Source organism: Nomascus leucogenys, chromosome 4 (assembly GCF_006542625.1).
Source record: "Nomascus leucogenys isolate Asia chromosome 4, Asia_NLE_v1, whole genome shotgun sequence".
Classification (NCBI taxonomy): Eukaryota; Metazoa; Chordata; class Mammalia; order Primates; family Hylobatidae; genus Nomascus; species Nomascus leucogenys.
This window is the reverse complement of record NC_044384.1, coordinates 98,645,346-98,663,620: the sequence shown is the minus strand read 5'-3', so window position 1 is coordinate 98,663,620 and position 18,275 is coordinate 98,645,346. Positions and strand designations below refer to the sequence as shown.

The 18,275-nt window shown below is 47.0% G+C and overlaps 1 protein-coding gene across 2 annotated transcripts in view; it reads right to left on the bottom strand.

The window, feature by feature from the left end:
- Positions 1-537: 537 nt before the first annotated feature.
- Positions 538-18,275, bottom strand: part of RFT1 (RFT1 homolog) — a 38,235-nt gene continuing 20,497 nt past the window's right edge. The window contains exons 8-13 of one of the 2 annotated variants that reach the window (XM_003257195.4): positions 15,127-15,177; positions 13,982-14,112; positions 12,268-12,412; positions 7,397-7,502; positions 4,451-4,700; positions 538-4,129 (exon numbers count right to left, since the gene is read on the bottom strand). In XM_003257195.4, coding sequence (XP_003257243.2) covers positions 3,962-4,129; positions 4,451-4,700; positions 7,397-7,502; positions 12,268-12,412; positions 13,982-14,112; positions 15,127-15,177 — 851 coding nt within the window. In that variant the 3' untranslated portion in view covers positions 538-3,961. The remainder of the gene's footprint in view (positions 4,130-4,450; positions 4,701-7,396; positions 7,503-12,267; positions 12,413-13,981; positions 14,113-15,126; positions 15,178-18,275) is intronic. The other variant, XM_030811615.1, reaches the window with a different exon arrangement.

Here is an 18,275-nt window from a genome sequence, read left to right as displayed (position 1 = left end):
AGTTCTCTGTGGAATCTGAATTTCCAGTATCCTCTCTAATTCTGGAATAACAGCCTTTGAACTAGGTGAAAGGAAATTCTATCACCTGATGGAGGAGGATATGAGAGTGAAGGGGCTGTCCTAGACCCCCTGAAATCACACACTTGCCCTGCTCTGTGCTGAAACTAGTCCTGACTTCTCAAGGAATGGCCGTTTAATAGAAAAACAAAACAAGGACCAGGCCAGACGGAGAAGACAGGAGAGAAGTCCTGCAAACAACGGGAAATACAGCTTAAGGCGGGATGGCGAGAGGAGCAAAGGAGACACCAGGCCTTTCAGTCCCAGACACAGGAGGTTCTGTGGCACAGGCCAGGACACCATGTCTCTTCCAAAGTCAAGAAGTCCAGTCCCAGCTACAACGTCAACGGAGAAACGTTCCAGCTGAGGAACACCAAAGGTTCACATCCTCAAGTTACTTACCTACCCTCCTTATGAAAAAGTTAAAGAATTTTTGTCCCTTTTGGAGGGAGGAGGGGTATGAAAGAAGAAAGGTCTTTACAAAAGTGTGAAGAAAATATTTTATTTCTTATTAAACCAGGGGACTGATGTGAAACTAGCAACAGGTATGCATGATTAAAGAAAAAAATGGCTGGTCTGGAATCCCAGCACTTTGAGAGGCTGAGGCAGGAGGATCACTTGAGCCCAGGAGTTCAAGGCAACAGTGAGATCTAGTCTCTACAAAAAAAATTAGAAATTAGCTCGGCAAGGTAGCACACACCTGTGATCCCAGCTACTCAGGAGGCTGAGGTGGGAGGATTGCTTAAGCCCAGGAGTTTGAGGCTGCAATGAGCTATGATGACACCACTGCACTCCAGCCTGGGTGAGAGGACAGAGTGAGACCTTGTCTCTGAAAAGAAAAGAATAGGCCAGGCGTGGTGGCTTATGCTTGTAATCCCAGCACTTTGGGAGGCCGAGGCAGGCGGATCATGAGGTCAGGAGTTCAAGAACAGCCTGGCCAATACGGTGAAACCCCGTCTCTACTAAAAATACGAAAACTAGCCAGGTGTGGTGGCGGGCGCCTGTAGTCCCAGCTACTCAGGAGGCTGAGGCAAGAGAATCGCTTGAACCCAGGAGGCAGAGCTCGCAGTGAGCCGAGATCGTGGCTACTGCACTCCAGCCTGGGTGACAGAGTGAGACTCTGTCTCAAAAAAGGAAAAAATAAATAAATAAATAAAGACAGGAGGAAGGAGGGGCCCTGCTTGAATCAGATTGGGAAGTGGCTGGGAACAGGACAGAGTAGCGGTTCCAGAGCCAGGAGTTGCCATCAGGTAAGCATTAAACAGCGCAGCAGCAGCTCCTCACTGAGAGACCTCAAGCCAAGTCTGAAGTGACCAACAGTTACCTGTGGCCAGATGAGCACAGGAAGTCAGCGATACTGTTCTTCTCACCAACGAAGGCTCCTTCCTTTCATAAAGGTTGTGCCTCAGAGACTTGTTTCCATGGAGAAGTAGCCTCACTATATTTTAAGTGGTATTGAAAGCCAAAAGTATGATTTCTGCTCCCCAAATCCGCTTGGGTAAAGTGAGGCAGGCTGGCCCACATGTATGCAAGCTCCCTGAGGCACAGGTGTGGCTCTAGGGGGTCCAGCAGGGGAAATGCTAAAGGCCTGGTCAGGTCCAGCTGAGCTTTAGGGAGGCGCCAGAGGCAGAGAATCACAGAGGACCTGCTGCCAAAGTGCTGACAGCCCAGGCGGCAGGTGCTAGTCCTGGGAAAACACGCAGCCACATGCACGACTCTCCCTAGACACAGGGAAACAGGACACCAGAAGCAGCCCTGGGCTGCCTTCGCAGCTGGCTGTCTTTCAAGAGGAGCTGGCCCTGACAGCAGCACTAGGCGAACAGCAGGGGAGGGATGAGAGAGTGAGCACTGCCTTCAGACATAGAGCTTCTCTCAAGCTGAGAGAGCACAAGCCTGGGGAGTCCTGCTCCCAGGGGCCCCAGAGTCACAAGGCTGCTCGTGGAACAGCAGCTCTGTTCCCGGAGCAGAGAACAGGCACCGTGAGCATGAGCATGATGGTCCTGGGCCTGTCGCGAAGGAAGACAATGGGGCGTGCCAACCTTGGTGGCATCAAAGCCACGTGGGCTTGCCAGAAAAGCCAATCTCAGAGCCCTCCTCCTGGGAGACACAGACCCTGAAGGCCTGGAGTGGGTCCTGGGAAGCCATGTTCTGACTTGCAATCCAGGTGATTCCGAGGCAGGTATGTTTGAGTCTGGGGTCAGGTGGGCACGGGATAGGTGCAGGGTTCTGGGAGGGTGATCAGCAGCTGCAGAGAAGAAGCTCTTGAGGACTCAAGGTCCCTTTCTGTGGATGCCAGGGACAGAGAAAGGACATGGAAGGGAAGGAGGACCGCCTTCTGTGTGTGCTCCACTTGGCCCTATGGGACCATCCATTTTTCTGAGCTGGCCTGACCTTGCCCTATGAAGGCATGACTGAGGCCATGCTTTGGAGGTCCTCTAATTGCTCAGGACACCTTGCATTTAGCTGCTTTTCTCCCACTTAGTGCAAAGCATTCTCCCTCTGAGTAGATAAAAACCTGCAGGGTGACTGGGCCCCAGTCTTGCTGTACTGACAGGTCTTGATCCTTAGCTCCTGGGTACTGGCTCTGGGCAAGCAGATTTAAATACATGCATTTTAATGCATGATAGGAGTTGCCCTTACTGGCCCTCTCTCTAGGTGTAGACACAGAAGGTTTGGGGCACTGAGTGACAGGATTATTAACATCCAAGTTATAGTTTGTGCATGTAGTTCTGAGGGGGGTTAATATCTAAAAGGAATTAATACATTAACGAAAAAAGAAAAACACTTCACACTCCAGAACACTGCTCATGATCTCACCTGCAGGGTGCAGGCTGCAAGGTGCAGAATGCCTGGGCTCACACTGTAGGCTGGAGCACCAGGCCCCCATGCCTGCCACTCTTGTCCTGGGCCTGGAATTTGGTTGTATTGATCTGTGCTGGAATTAATGGGTCAGCGGGAGGGACCTGACTCAGTAATACTTGCCATATAGAGTTCGCCCTGTCTTATTCCAAAGATAAAAAAATACATCTGTTAAACCTTATCTGTCAACAGTCCAATTCCCATGTGAGAAGTTACAGAAAGGTGCAAAGCAGCATTCCCCTCAGGGACAAAGTTGCTCAACTGGATCACAGTTTTCTTCAAAGTCGGCCTCTTGCAGATGGCCAGGCCAGGAGTCTCCAGCCAGCTTTCACCCACCCTTCAATCAACAAATCCTGAGAACCCACTCTGGGTCAAGTATGTGCTGACCCGGGGTGGCGGGGAACAGTGTGATCATGACAGGCAAGATTCTCCCGAACTCACTCTGGGAAATGTGATCTGAAAACCTTCCTGGTTTCATTTCCTGGATTTCTCACTGAGTAGCATTTTTCCTTCTCTGAAAACTCAGACCACAGTGTTGACATAGAGAAAGCCACAACTTCAGGGCCACACTCTGTTTTCATGTGGTATATGAAAGAGAGAGGTTTCTCTCTCTCTTTTACAGAAGAATTTCAATATCCCTGTGAAGGGTAAAATCACTGCATCTCTTTTTCTGGGCCAGATAATTATTAACAATTAACAATTAAGATATAGTTTGTTGGAGCATGTAGCTCCAAAGGCCAATCATACTCAAAAGGAATGAGTACATTAGTAAAAGACAAAATGCTGATTACTATAAAACGATGAAAAAACTATTATTTTTAAAGGGCTTTTTGGTCTTCATTAAAAATGAAACTCCTCCCCCACATTTCAGACTTTGAATGGTCACAGGTGTCTCATGCAGTGGCTCTCTCTGGTGCCTCACCTCCGTGGTTGCTGTCACTCCGCTGCAGAGCCCTCAGTGGGGCTCTTACACAGAATATGTGTTCCGCCCACAGAACTGCCCATAGCTGGTCCAGGTGCCTCAGGTGTCCAGGCTTCCCTGAAGTCACATCATTTTGTCAGTGCGTCTGGGCACACCTAACTGAGTCCTGAGGAAATGGATCAGCTTGGTCTCTGTGAGGAATGCTGTCCCAAGAGTTGCTCCCAGACAGAAGGCCCCCACAGCAGTGTGTGCCAGTCTGGCTGGCCAGCCCTGCTCACAGCAGAGGAGTACCTGGGGAAAGAAACCATTGTCATTGCCCGTTCCTCAGTCTATACCTCCTTCCTCTGGGATCAGCCAGGGAAGACAACTGTGGCACCAGCTTCTAAGTCAGATAAAAGGCATAACAGCCATACTGCAGGCCCATTCTCTCCCCACTGGCAACATTCTCTTGTCACATCTATCAGAAGATGCTGCCCTAGAGGCCTAGGGAGGGGACAGGAGGAGGCAAACACTTGTCCAGTTGGTTCAGGCAGGGCGGGAAGGGGAGGCCTAGCGGGAGGCACAGCGGGGCAGCTGCAGAAGCATGTGGCATGATGGCTCAGGAAGTCTCACCTCTGAAACAGCAGTAACCCCACCGCTGAGGGCAAATGTCCCGAGCAGGACCGGCGATAGGTGCAGGCCAGCAAGGGGCCTGTGGAGGCTCCTTCGGTAGTAGCGGTGGATGAAGCAAAGGCTCTGTGTGATCCGAATGCCCATGTTAAAGCAGTTGGCCAAGATGAAGCCCACGCTGCCACACCAACGGGTCAAGAGATAGGATAACACCAGGAATGAGGAGGACAGGGCCAGCATCACAAAATTGTACCTGGGGAGGAGACAGGAAAAGGAGGGCAGTGGGGACCTCGCCCCGGACAAGGCTGCTCCCAAAACAGCAGCCATGAACATCAACTCATAGAAAGAACCTGAGTTCCCGGAATCCAGGTTTTCATAACATCGAATGCTACACAGAGAGCATGGGAATGTCCCTGTCCCCTTACCCTGAACAGAAAGGTAAGAAACAACTCAAGAGATGTATGTTTTTTGAAGACAATAATTAGTTAGTTAAGTGACACTTTGTGATCAAAACATAAAAACCCTGTTCAGCCCAAGTTCTCAATGTGAGATACAAGAATGTGACCCGGGTAATAATTAGACATTGGATGCTAACTCTGTGACAGGCCCTGTGAGGAGTGCTGGGGACACACTGGTGAATGAACACACATGGGCCTTGCCCTGCAGAGTTTGGATTTATTTCATAAACAAGGGAAGCAGCACAGAGAAGTTGAGTAATTTGCCTCACGAGTGAGGTAACACTCAGCTGGACTTCTGACCCCTAAGCTTCAGTACCTCACACCACTGTCCTTGGGAAATGTAGCACCCAGTAACCTTGGGCAGTAGACCCCATTCAAAGCAAATGACTGGCCTCCAAAATGAAATGGGAACTGAAACCAAAGCCTGGATCACCTTTGCTATTTTCCAGACTCTCACATATCCTCACTCCCACTCTCTGTATCTCTAGAGCTCTTTGGATCCTGGCGCTTCTTGCACTTCTCTGATTTCAAAGTGGCACATCACTTAGTTATCTTCAGTTCTCCAAAAAGAAAACAGATTCTCAGCAAACACAAAATAGCTGCGATAGTCCTCCAAAAGGCTTGTACAGCCAAGAACAAAATCCCCTAGCCTCTGGTTTCCGCCTAGCACCAGGCAGGCACTCTAAGTATATAGCTGTTGAAGGAACCAAGCTTTTGACATCCTCAAGCCGTGTCTGCTGGGTTAGAAAACCTCAGAGGCCACCACCCAGGTTGTGAACATGAGGGGTGGTAAGAAAGCAGAATCCCAGTGCTTTGAGAGGCTGAGGTGGTGGGAGGATTGCTTGAGGCCAGGAGTTCGAGATCAGCCTGAACAACATAGCTAGTAGACCCCTGTCTCTACAAAAACCAGTAAAAATTACCCAGGGATGGTGGCACACGCCTGCAGTCCTAGCTACTCGGGAGGTTGAAGTGGGAGGATCGCTTGAGCCTAAGAGTTTCAGATCAGCCTGGGCAACATCATGAGACCCTGTCTCTACAAAAAATTAAAAAATTAGCCGTGATACACACCTGTTGTCCCAGCTACTTGGGAGGCTGAGAGAGGAGGAAGGCTGGAGCACAGGAGTTCAAGGCTATGGTGAGCTATGATCATGCCACCGCACTCCAGCCTCGGCAACCGAGCAACACCCTGTCTCAAAATATAACGATGACTTAAAAATGCATATGGCTGGCCCTCACCACCAGAGTTCCTGATTCTGCAGGTGTGGGAGGAGGTCCTAGAACTTGGCCAGTACCCTAGAACTATGCTTGTAATCCCAGCACATTGGGAGGTTGAGGCAGGAGAATTGCTTGAGGCCAAGAGTTTGAGACCAGCTTGGACAACATAGTGAGACCATGTCTCTACCAAAAAGAAAAAAGGCAAGCCACTGTATGCCTCAAATGCCCAGGTATGGGTCCTTGGCTGATTCAGGCCAAGGTGCTGTGTGCTGTGGAGATAAGCTTTATCAAAGTGGGTGGTAAAAATACTACACACACACACACACACACACACACACACACACAATACTATACTCCAATAGGAGAGATGTGCTTTACTCTGGAGTTCCAGAGAGGGAGTTTATTGGCTTTTCAGTCCAGAGAGAGTCTCTTTTAATGAAGTACAAGAGCCTGTACCTCACAGGGGAAGTTTTTTCACTACTAATCAGTGATCAGAAAGATCAACTTCAGAATAAGCCACTCAAATGGGACCCATCATAGATCAGTACTTTGACTTCTTTTCCACAAAGCAGCAGAGATATGTAACCTGTTTTTCAGAAACTATCTCAGAAAGGTCTACTATACCAATCCTTGGAGTTTAAGTCATAGATTCACAAACTTTTAGCCATCCTTCCCCAACTCCGAGTAAAATAACGATAATGAATAAAACCAATAGTTAATTCATGCTAATTCAAGCAGAGACGCATTCAACAGCACAGCCTCTTTGATATGGCCATCTGAGAGGAGCTGATGATGGGGGTCCGTTGTCTGCCACTAGAAGAGGGCTCTGCAGCTGCTGAACTTTCCAGAATTCACAAATCTATAGCCTTAAAGGCATAATCCACTTCAGGAAAAAATGAGAATTTAAAAAATGCAATTAAAATATCACTTTTTTGGCCAGGCATGATGGCTCATGCCTGTAATCCCAGCACTTTGGGAGGCTGAGGTGGGTAGATTGCGAGGTCAAGAGATCGAGACCGTCCTGGCCAACATGTTTCTTCCTCCACAAAGGGGAGGCAAAGAGTAGTTGCTGCCTCCCAGCCCTACAGTGGGGAGCACTTGCTGAACCATGCTGGTGCCACAGAGTTCCCAGGGGAGCACCACACTGGTGGACTAAGTGTTGCCTCTAAAACAGCCATCTGTAAATGCGTGTTCAGAATGAAAAGCAAAAAGCTTGACAAGTTACTTCATTTTGGCTGAAGGCCATGACTAAAGGTGTACTTGTTAGGTTACCCACCTGTCGACCTCCTCTTTGCTCATGGCAGCAAATGTGAAACACTCTGTCACTCCATTGATGGCAAGCAGGAGAACATAGAGGCAGTAGGAACGCAGCAAAACAGGACCTACAAGGAAACAACTCACTGAGACTCCAGAGCCCAATCAGAAGGCCCACATGTACCCTCAGTGCTGCTGAGTACCCAGAGAACCAGAACCAGACTATGAGGTCTGCTGGTATCAGCAATGGGCAGACTGCATGCTAGAGCCCAGGGTCTTAATTATCTAGAAGGATTCCCAGCATTCTATGGCATTGACTAAATAATCAGCAAAAAACAAAAGGACAGGTTGGGAACGGTGGCTCATGCCTGTAATCCTAGCACTTTGGGAAGCCCAAGGCCGGCAGACTGCTAGAGCCCAGAGGTTCGAGAACAGCCTGGGCAACATGATGAAACCCCATGTCTACCAAAAATACAAAAGTTAGCTGTGTGTGGTGGGCACACCTGTAGTCCCAGCTACTCGGGAGGTTGAGGTAGGAGGATCACCTGAGTCTGGGGAGGTCAGAGCTGCAGTGAGCCATGATAGTGCCACTGAACTCCAGCCTGAGTGACAGAACAAGACCTTATCACATACACAAAAAAGAACAATTATGACTAAATGTACAGATCTCTTGCTGGACAACTAAAAGCTTATCTGGCTAGCAAGCAAGTCTGTTCCCTTTTTTCATCAGCATGAATAGGCCTGCTGGTTTGAACTCAAAGTCACTAGTGACCCTGCATGTTAAGGGAATCTCAGTTGAGCAGGTCCTGAAGAAAAGATCTTTAACAAAAGCCCAGGGCCCAGGACTAGCAGAAAATTACACAAATCCAAAGTGAGAACCAGGGCCCATATGGTATTTTCTTCTAAAACAAAGTAATGCAGTTCTATAGCTAACAAGCTTCGGGAAAATCTTCTAACCAGAGAACAGGAGGCTTACAAATGGGATTGATTCCCCCCTTTTAAGAGGGCCATAATCAAGCACCTAATAAAATAAACATACACCTAACCTACGACCCGGCAATTGCACCCCTAGGTATATATCCAACAGAAATGAACACACATGTTCACAAAAACACTTACACAAAAACATCTGTAGCACTTTGATTCATAATAGCCAAAACTGACCATCAACAGAAGAAAGAATAAACAAAACGTGGGCCATCCACACAAAGGAATACTTAGCAAGAACAGATAACAAAAATCACTGATCCATGCGAAACCATGGAAGAATCTCAAAAACTGTATATGAAGGAAATATGCCAAATGCAAGAGCGCACATGCCGCATTTCATTGATATGAAATTATTTTTAAAAGAAATACTGGGGCTGGGCGCGGTGGCTCACGCTTGTAATCCCAGCACTTTGGGAGGCCGAGGCGGGCGGATCACGAGGTCAGGAGATCGAGACCACGGTGAAACCCCGTCTTTACTAAAAATACAAAAAAAAATTAGCCTGGTGTGGTGGTGGGCGCCTGTAGTCCCAGCTACTCGGAGAGGCTGAGGCAGGAGAATGGCGTGAACCCAGGAGGCGGAGCTTGCAGTGAGCTGAGATTGCGCCACTGCACGCCAGCCTGGGAGACAGAGCGAGACTCCGTCTCAAAAAAAAAAAAAAAAAAAAAAAAAGAAATACTGATCCATGGTGATAGAAATCAGATTTCTTCTGATTTCTCTTTGTCTCTGAGGTGGAGTGGGGTGGTGACTACAAAGGGTCCCAAAAGAACTTTCTGGGGAAATGGAGATATTCTATGTCTGAATCTGTTTGGTTAGTTACGTGGGATTTTTTTGTACATATTTGTCAAAACTTAGCAAACTGTACTCTTAAGAGAACAGCATTTTACTTTATGTAAATTATACCTCAACAAAGGAAAAAAAAAAAACGTAACCACTAAAAGAAAAGCAGCGGGGACTGAAGTTCCGGAGTCTCAGAATCTGGAACTCATTCAGGGTTTATGAAAGCTGTTTAACAGAAAAGATCTCCATGCTGTGGGACCCCTAAACAGTTTTATGGCAGTCACAAAATTGTAAAAGGAATACTAACAGGGCAGCCCTGACGCCCAATAAAAAACCGTTTTCCACGGCCCTGTCTCAGATTCCATGTTTATCACCTCACATTGCATTTTGCTTGTCAAGCCGCTGCGGGAAGTAGCCTGGTCCCCACCCCAGCTGACGGTGACTCCAGGAAGGGAGGCGGGGACCAGGCTCTGCACCCGGGAGGCTCAAGGCTATGCTCAAGTGTGCCTCCTGCTTCTCCTCATCCTCCTCTCCCTGGCAGAAGCAGAGAGGAGTGGGGGGCCTCCTTACCTGGTAACTGAACGCTAATGGCACAGGAGGGCCCATCAGTAGGTGAACAGTGGGCTGTTGTGAGGCATGGAGAACAACACAAACTCTGGCACCAAGCAGTGACTCACGTAAAGGGTTTTGTGTCCATTTGGGGAATTCAAGAATGGAACCAACCTTTGATTGTAGACTGAATTGAGGGGTGTTTTAGGTTGAACTGTCCCCCCAAAATAGACATGTTGATGTCCTGACCAGTGGTACCTGAGAATCTGTCCTTATTTGGAAACAGGTGTTCATGAAGAAAACTGAGTTAAAATGAGGTCATTAGGGCAGGCCCTGATCCAATATGACAGGTGTCCTTATAAAAAGGGGAAACTTGGCCAAGGTGCAGTGGCTCATGCTTGCAATCCCAGCACTTTGGGAGGCCGAAGGGGGGCAGATCACCTGAGGTCAGGAGTTTGAGACCAGCCTGGCCAACATAGTGAAACCCCGTCTCTACTAAATATACAAAAACTTAGTCAGGTGTGGTAGGGTGTGCCTGTAATCCCAGCTACTCGGGAGGCTGAGGCGGGAGTCTCTTGAACCCGGGAGGTGGAGGTTGCAGTGAGCCGAGATCGCGCCACTGCACTCCAGCCTGGGTGACAGAGTGAGACTTCATCTCATGAAAAAAAAAAAAAAAAAAAAAGTGGGGGAAATTTGCACACTGAGGCAGACATGCGCAGGGAGATGACAACGTGAAGAGTGCAGGAGGATGACGATGTGAAGACAGAGAGAACACAGCCGTGTGACCACAGTGCTGCAGCTGCAAGTCAAGGAACGCCAGGATGCCAGCAACCACTAGAAACTAGAAGAGGTAGGAAGGGGCCTCTCCTCAAGCCTTCAGAGAGAACACGGCCCTGGCCATAGCTTCATTGTGCACTTCTGGCCTCCACAACTGACGGACAGTATGTTCTGTTGTTTAAAGCCGTGCGGTCTGTGGTACTTTGTCATGGCAGCCCTAGTTCATTAAGACAAGGGGATAGAGAAGGAAAAAAGTAAAAGGCAGAGGGGCAAGAGAGAAGCACCTAAGAGAGAAATGTGAGAAATCTTGGGGAAATTCTGTGAATGTTTGGGTTTTGCTTAAGGATAGAAAAGCTAGGTGTTGTTCTGTGAGTTACCAAGAAAAAAGAAAAGAAAAAGCAAAGCAAAGCTAGGTGTGAGAAAGATTTCTAAGAAAAGCCCCCAGAACACTTACAAAGACCCTAATTAAATACAGTGCTAATCCCAAACAATGGAAAAGAAGCCACACTCCTACACAAAAGCCTGTCTGTGCTGTGTCCGAGTCCCACACCTGGAGATGGCCAGTACAGCTCACAAGTAGTCCACTTCCAGGGTGAAGACAAAGACAAGTACACAACTGGGGACAGCAGTGTTGCGAGTTCCACTTTCAAAACTAAGATGATGGGCTGAGTCATGACAATGATGGGACAGCCCCCTCCTTGAGGCAACGCCCTGTGATTGTGTGGCATTAAAGGCTGCTCCTTGGTGATTGCTTTCTAAAGGGGAAGAGCTGCTACAGAATAGTTGAGTTCCCAATCTCTGCCCATAAACTTACTAATGCCTTCCTAATGAGGCCTCCCGGCAGCTGCCTGATGGAAATATACTTCTCACAGCACAAGCCCCAGGGAGCTGCAAACCACTTCATTGGTTTCACAGCAGGTGTTTCTCCAAACTTAATGACCTTTGCTCTAGTACAGAAACCTGGCCCTTCTTCCCCTAACGCCAAAAGTTTGGGCCCTATTGTAGTGGAGACTAAAACATGCTAGTGAACTTGTAAAATGGCATTTGACAAAGCCCTTTATATTGAGATGGGGCAGCAGAAAGAAGTCCTCAGGGTTCTTGTCCAGTGACCTGAGAAATTAAAAACATCTTTGCTAAACCCAAGATGAAGCACTGCAAATGGACTGCCAGCTTACAGCCCAGCACATTTTGAAATTGGTGAAGTCCCCAAGGCCTAACAAGTGCTGTGAGATCCTCAGCGGCCTGGTGTTTCAAAATTAGACGACACATTCAATACTTTCCTTCTTCAAAAACTGAGAGTCACTGGACTAAATATACCATTTTATTTGCAGAGATCAATTTTATTCTCTGCAAATGGCTTTGGGTTATCCTTCAGAGGCTTTTATGCACCAGGCTGGGAGATTTATGTGGCATTTACTATCTTCAGATGTGTTTAGTACCAAGTGGAGACTCATTACTGCCTGCCCTCTGCCTTCCTCCCTCACCCCAGAGGGAGCACAGGGAAGCGCTTGGCAAAACACATTCTAGGCCCGAGAGGAAAGCCAACAGCAAGGAGAAGTCCTAATAAATTCTCCAAGTGAGGCTGGGGAAGCTGATCGTCCTGGCACCAACGCCCCTGCCTATACCTTGAGTGTGTGTCTGGAGTTGAATAAGAGGAACAGTCCCACAGCCCCCGCCACCAGACAGTTTTCCCCACACTGACACAGATAACAACTGTGTGTGCACAAGTTCTTGAATTTCGTGACTCTTCTATTTCTGTTGGGAAATCAGAAAAAATCCAGAAAAACTCTTGTGCGTACCGTATCCTGAGCTAAGCATGGCCCCTCCGTAGATATCCAGAGCCAGTTGAGAATAGGCAAAGCCAAAAACAGTGATGGTCAGGCCGGCTAGCAGGGCCAGCTTGAGCAGGGACTCCAAGACTGCAGCGGCCACAGCAACGTCCTCCTGGGGCCAGGGAAGAGGGAAGGAAGTTGGATGAATCATGAGCTGAAGAAAACCTTCATCCTTCATGTCTGGCCTTCTCCCTTCACTGTTTTACAGTTCACTCTTCCAACAGCGTGATGGATATCACTATTTTTTTGTAGTGTGTTTGTTTTCACGTCAATTAGCAAACGAAGGAAAAAGTGTGTGTCTCCTTAGGTAGTAAGGGGGAGGGTTAGTTTTCAATTCACTTGGGATAAATTGTTTCAAATATTGCTTAGGAAACACTCACTTTCCCCTCTGATATTTATTATTCTTTTTTTTTTTAATAGAAATAGAGAAGGGATTCTCACTATGTTGACCAGGCGAATCTCAAACTCCTGGCCTCAAGCAATCCTCCTGCCTTGGCCTCCCAAAGCGTGAGGCTTACAGGCATGAGCCACTGTACCAGGCCACTAATATTTATTCCTAAATGTGCAGCAAGTTTTCATATACACTAGCCAGCTCTGTGCTTCTCCTGCTAAACATTCCAAAATTATGATGATACTGTGAATGTACTCTTAGGAAAATACTCCTACATCAGACTGAGTACCAGATTAGCTCATTTTGAGATATTGTGCATAAACTGTATTTTACTAAATTTCTTCTAAGACATGCAAGAGGCTGAACTAGCTTGCTATTCTAAGAAAACTCAGACATTTTCAGTGGTTTGGGAAAAAGTGAAGCTCCTACAACAAAATACTCCTAGATTAAAATCTCTTCTGTATTTACCAGCCCGAGTATATAGAATCTTACAGTCAGAGTGTAGCTCTGGGCACATCCCAGTTGTAAGAAGCTTAAACAATTTGTGTGGTGAGTGAAAGCCAACAACCACATCCTCTCCTCCCTATGTCCTCGATTAGCCTGGCTCCAACTTCTGCGTCCTTTGGCTCTTGAGACTCTGAGGATAAAGGAGGCATTCTTATGCCTAAGACTAGCCCATGGCTGGGCATCTGCAGGGCAGTGGGGACAGCTTTAGAGTCCTGAGAGGGCTGGATCAAGAGTAAGGTCACATGGCCGGGTATGGGGGCTCACGCCTGTAATCTTGGCACTTTGGGAGGCTGAGGTGGGCAGATTGCCTGAGGTCAGGAGTTCAAGACCAGCCTGGCCAACATGGCAAAACCCCATCTCTACTAAAAATACAAAAATTAGCTGGGTGTGGTGGCGCATGCCTGTAGTCCCAGCTACTCAGGAGGCTGAGGCAGGAAAATCATTTGAACCTGGGAGGTGGAGGTTGCAGTGAGCCGAGGTCATGCCCCTGCACTCCAGGCTGGGTGTCAGAGCAAGATTCTATCTCAAAAAAAAAAAAAAAAAAAAGAGTAAGGTCACAAAGAATAACAAAGGGGTGAGAAGGGACAGCCAAGAGCAAAGGGAGAATGCCACCAAAGAAGAGGTGAGCCCTCGGTCCCACTATCATACAGAATGTAATAGAAGAATGACATCTATAAGAAAATTCCTGATCAAACAGAAGAGAAACAGACTGCTTCACGTTCCTGTCTGTCTTGCAATTAAAGGGAGAATTCACTTGAGAGATGACATAAGAACCAACATTACCTGCTTCTGAAGTGTGGCATCCTTTTCCCTCTCCAGTACCTTAGCAAAAAATATATAAAAACTTTCCTCTATGGGCTGGAAAATTAATCTGGCCACAAGGGAGCCAAGATTATTCACTATATCATACACACCTACAAGACAAAAAAGAAGAAACAACCATCATGTTGGTTTTTCTACTTTAATTTTTGTAGCACTATTAAAATTATTTAATATTTTCATTAAAGTTTGTTTATCTTGAGGTAATTATAGATTCACACAGAGTTATAAGAAGTAATAGTGGCCAGGCACGGTGGCTCATGCCTATAATCCCAGCACTTTGGGAGGCCAGGGTGGGTGGACTGCTTGAGCCTGGGAGTTTGAGATGAGCCTGGGAAACATGGAAAAACCCTGTCTCTACAAAAATGGAAAAAATTAGCCAGGCGTGGTGGTGTACATCTGTAGTCCCAGTTATTTGGGAGGCTGAGGTGGGAGGATCACCCAAGCCCAGGAGGTTGAGGCTGCAGTGAGCTGTGATGGTACCACTGCACTCCAGCCTGGGAAAGAAAATGAGACCCTGTCTCAAAAAAAAAAAAAAAAAGACAAAAAAATAGGAAGTAATAGAGGGATCCCATATATATATACCCTTTACCCAGTGGTAACATTTTGTGAAACTATATAGTACAATATCACAACCAGGATACCAACATTGATACAGTCAAGATACAGAATGCTTCCATCAACAGTGCTTTCTTATACAGGTCATTAATGCAAAGTTGATGTTTTTCTAATTGATTTCCATTACTTTGGGATTACATTAAAAGATAAAAATGAAAATACTGAAAGACTATCTAGCCACACAAACATGGGGCAGATTCTTGTGGCTGTGACAGTGAGTTCCCTTTTCTCCTCTCTTGGCACCTCCCACCCCCCAAAATGAACACCAGAGCTCTTAGGAGGCGAACTAGAGGGCCGGGGTCTCACCAGAACACCTGCCACCAAAGTCACATTGGAGGGCACAGTCAGTACAAAGACCTACAATTTACAATATTCAGGATTTTCTTTAATCTTCAGGTTCATCTTTCATTAAATATATCAGAGAAAAATATTAGGGAGTATCTATTAATAGTATTCACCTTTAATTAAAACACTACACAATTTCATCTTACCCTGATCACCAAAATTCAATACATTCAAAAATGTCATCACATATCGCTCGCCTATAAACAAAAAAGCAAAATAATTAGCAAGGTCAAATACACATTACTTTATTGTTTCCTTTCTTTTACCAGCTATCAACTTTTCCAGCTGACAAATAAAGGAGAAATATTAGATAATCAGTTAAAGACATGTCCTTGTCCTAATGTTGATTTCAAATAATCTCAAAGTAACAATTTGGAAAGTGCTGAGGACTTTATTGACAGCAAATCTCCAAGCCAGTTAAATTAAAAATTAAAAAAATTAATAAAAGAATTCTAAAAATAAGTTTTTTTGTTGTTGTTGTTGTTTTTGAGATGGAGTCTCGCTCTGTTGCCCAGGCTGGAGTACAGTGGCACGATTTTGGCTCACTGCAAGCTCTGCCTCCTGGGTTCATGCCATTCTCCTGCCTCAGCCTCCTGAGCAGCTGGGACTACAGGCGCCCGCCACCACACCCGGCTAGTTTTTTTTGTATCTTTAGTAGAGACAGGGTTTCACTGTGTTAGCCAGGATGGTCTCGATCTCCTGACCTCATGATCCACCCGCCTCAGCCTCCCAAAGTGCTGGGATTACAGGTGTGAGCCACCGCGCCCGGCCCTAAAAATAAGTTTTTTAAAAAGTATGTGGAGATTATTAAACGTTAACAATGAAAATGATGGTCCCAAGTTTTAAGGGGAGGTCAGATAATCTGAGCGTAAATTATCTGTGAAGAGTCCATGATTATATGCACAAGCTTATCCAAAGGTTCCTCGGGGTGGAGACAGCTCCCTGGGGCTGGCAGACCTGAGTTCTGATTCAAATCTAAGACAGTCTAATGCCTTCAAGGTGAAGACACCAGCCAGGGCCCCCATCCCCCTGGCTTTCATGAAGTTTCTCATCTATGAGGAAAAAGAGTTGACCACTATGGAAAAGGAGCACTAAACAGTGCCCATGCCCTGAAGGGCAAATTCTCACCTTCTAGTAACTTGCTCAAAAAGGAAAGCATCTAGAGGCTGGAAGCAGTGAGCATCTTCTCTCAAGACTTTCTCCCACCCTGACTCTCCAAGCCCCTGCCACTGTGTTTGTGGTAGGGACCACTGCAGGTCCTCACAGGCCTGTGTCTCTGTGCTGCTTGGATCCACCCTCACTGCTTACAGTTCCAGCTTCTGCAAATACAGTTTTGTTTTGTTGTTGTTGTTGTTGTTATTTTGAGACGGAGTCTTGTTCTGTCGCCCAGGCTGGAGTGCAGTGGCGCGATCTCAGCTCACTGCAACCTCCGCCTCCCAGACATAAGAGATTCTCCTGCCTCAGCCTCCTGAGTAGCTGGGATTACAGGTGCCCACCACCATGCCCGGCACTTTTTTTTTTTTTTGTATTTTTAGTAGATGGGTTTCACCATGTTGGCCAGGCCAGTTTCGAACTCCTGACCTCAAGTGATTCACCTGCCTTGGCCTCCCAAAGTGCTGGGATTACAGGTGTGAGCCACTGTGCCTGGCCTTAAACACAGCTCTTAAATCAGTCTCTGCTTTCGTATCTTTTTTTTTTTTTTCGAAACCTAGTCTTGATCTGTCACCCAGACTGGAGTGTAGTGGCGTGATCTCGTTCACTGCAACTTCTGCTTCCTGGGTTCATGCGATTCTTCTGCCTCAGCCTCCTGAGTAGCTGGGATTACAGGCGCCCGCCACCACGCCCAGCTAATTTGTTTTTTTATTTTTTAGTGGAGACGGGGTTTCGCCATGTTGGCCAGACTGGTCTTACACTCCTGACCTCCTGCCTCGGCCTCCCAAAGTGCTGGGATTACAGGCATGAGCCAACGCACCCGGCTTGCTTTCATATCTTTAAATGTTTTTTTTGTTTGTTTTGGTTTTTTTTGAGACAGAGTTTCGCTCTTGTCACCCAAGCTGGAGTGCAATGGTGCTATCTGAGCTCACTGCAACCTCTGCCTCCCGAGTAGCTGGGATTACAGGCGCCTGCCACCATGCCCAGCTAATTTTTGTATTTTTAGTAGAGATGGGGTTCCACTATGCTAGCCAGGCTGGTCTTGAACTCCTGACCCCAGGTGATCCACCCACCTTGGCTTCCCACAGTGCTGGGATTACAGGTGTGAGCCATCGTGCCTGGCCAAAATGACTCTTTAATGTTTGAAAAAGTCCAGGCTCCTTAATTCTGTATTTGTGGGTTTTTATACACTGACCCCAAGCTATCATTTTGGATTGCCTTCATCAACCTCACCCTCATCACCTTGTCATTTTCTGCTGCACCCTACCTCCCAGGTTTTAGCCCTCCAGCTGCTTTGAGTCATGCTGGGCCCGCTTGGCTCTTGTCATTCTCACCACCTAGAGTGTCTTTTTTGCAGGGCCCTCCCTGTCTTTTGGCAGAATAGGCCTCTCCTTCCTACATTCTGTAAACTCCCTGAGGGCAGGAGCCCCTCTCAGTCATCTCTATGACCCTGGTTTCCTAGCAAAGCTCTAGGAAATGAGTTTCCAAGTACTACACCCCTCACAGCCCAGTAACAGTTAACCACACAAATGTCTGTGTCTTTGGTGAAAGAATGAAATGCTTGAGGCCATGGCCTGTTACTCATTCATCTCAGTATTCTCAGCACCTGGCATAGTGTTCAGGAAATGTGGGGGCAGAAGTAACAGCACATACATTTTTGCTACTACAGAAAGTGATTTCAGGCTGAGCTCAGTGGCTCATGCCTGTAATTCCAGCACTTTGGGAGGCCAAGGCAGGAGGATCGCTTGAGTCCAGGAGTTCAAGACCAGTCTGGGCAACATCACAAGACCCTGTCTCTACAAAAAAATTAAAATATTAGCTAGGCGTAATGGTAGGTGCCTTGCCTGTAGTCCCAGCTACTTGGCAGGCTGAGGTGGGAGGATCACTTGAGCCCTAGAGGTCAAGGCTACAGTGAGCTGTGTTTGCACCACTGCATTCCAGCCTGGGTGACAGAGTGAGACCCTATCTACAAACAAACAAACAAACAACAACAACAAAAAAAACAAAAAAACCCCAAAAAAACCACACCAGAGATTTCAACTTTTTTAGAGCTGTAGTTTTAAAAATATATCGAATCTGAGGATCTCAGTCAGGCAACTTCCTTATTTCACAGCCATGGAGATGGAGGCCCCAAGAAGTTCCT